The following is a 689-nucleotide window of genomic DNA, read 5'->3' as shown; positions in this document are numbered from 1 at the left end:
GGATCCCTCCCTGGATCCCTCCCTGGCTCCCTCCTGGATCCCTCCCTGGATCCCTCCCTGGCTCCCTCCTGGATCCCTCCCTGGATCCCTCCCTGGCTCCCCCCTGGCTCCCCCTGGCTCCCTCCTGGATCCCTCCCTGAATCCCTCCCTGGCTCCCTCCTGGCTCCCTCCTGGCTCCCCCCTGGCTCCCCCCGGCCGTGCCTCAGTTTCCCCGGCCCACGGTGATGCCCCCGCGGTGCCCAGGAGGCTCTGGCCGAGCTGCGGACGCGGCTGCAGTTGGCGCAGTGGGAGAAGCGGGCCCTGGACCTGCTGGTGGCCGCGCAGGGACCCCAGGAAGCCGCCCTGCGCCTGGTGCTCCAGCACCGCCAGCGGGAGCGGGAGCGGGATGAGCCCTCCAGCAGCTCCAGCAGCTCCAGCAGCTCCGAGGAGGTAGGGATGGCTCCCATGGGACATTCCCCGGGATTTGGGGGGTCCCGAGGGGTGGGAGACACCCCCAAAATCTCTGTGGGGTGCCCAGATCGGCCGGGGGGCAGCGATGGCTCCACGGAACCCTCCGGATGCGGAGAGAACCAGGGAGGAGCTGCTCCGGATCCGGGCCAGGTGAGGGCTGGGAATGGTGTGGGGCTGGGAATTCTGTGGGATTGGGAATTCTGTGGGGTTGGGAATGGTGTGGGATCGGGAATGGTGTG

The 689-nt window shown here is 69.7% G+C and overlaps 1 protein-coding gene across 1 annotated transcript in view; it reads left to right on the top strand.

The window, feature by feature from the left end:
• The first annotated feature begins 174 nt into the window (after positions 1-174).
• LOC121660558 (Usher syndrome type-1C protein-binding protein 1-like) overlaps positions 175-689 on the top strand; it is a 3,456-nt gene continuing 2,941 nt past the window's right edge. The window contains exons 1-2 of the mRNA XM_042019944.1: positions 175-429; positions 518-600. Of these exons, the coding sequence (XP_041875878.1) occupies positions 536-600 (65 nt within the window). The 5' untranslated portion in view covers positions 175-429; positions 518-535. The remainder of the gene's footprint in view (positions 430-517; positions 601-689) is intronic.

This window comes from Corvus kubaryi, unplaced genomic scaffold (genome assembly GCF_017639235.1).
Source record: "Corvus kubaryi isolate FWS band 111438036 unplaced genomic scaffold, C.kubaryi_AGA036_p1.0 36550, whole genome shotgun sequence".
Lineage (NCBI taxonomy): Eukaryota > Metazoa > Chordata > Aves > Passeriformes > Corvidae > Corvus > Corvus kubaryi.
Note: the sequence above shows the minus strand (reverse complement) of the source record. Positions and strands in the feature narration are given on the sequence as shown.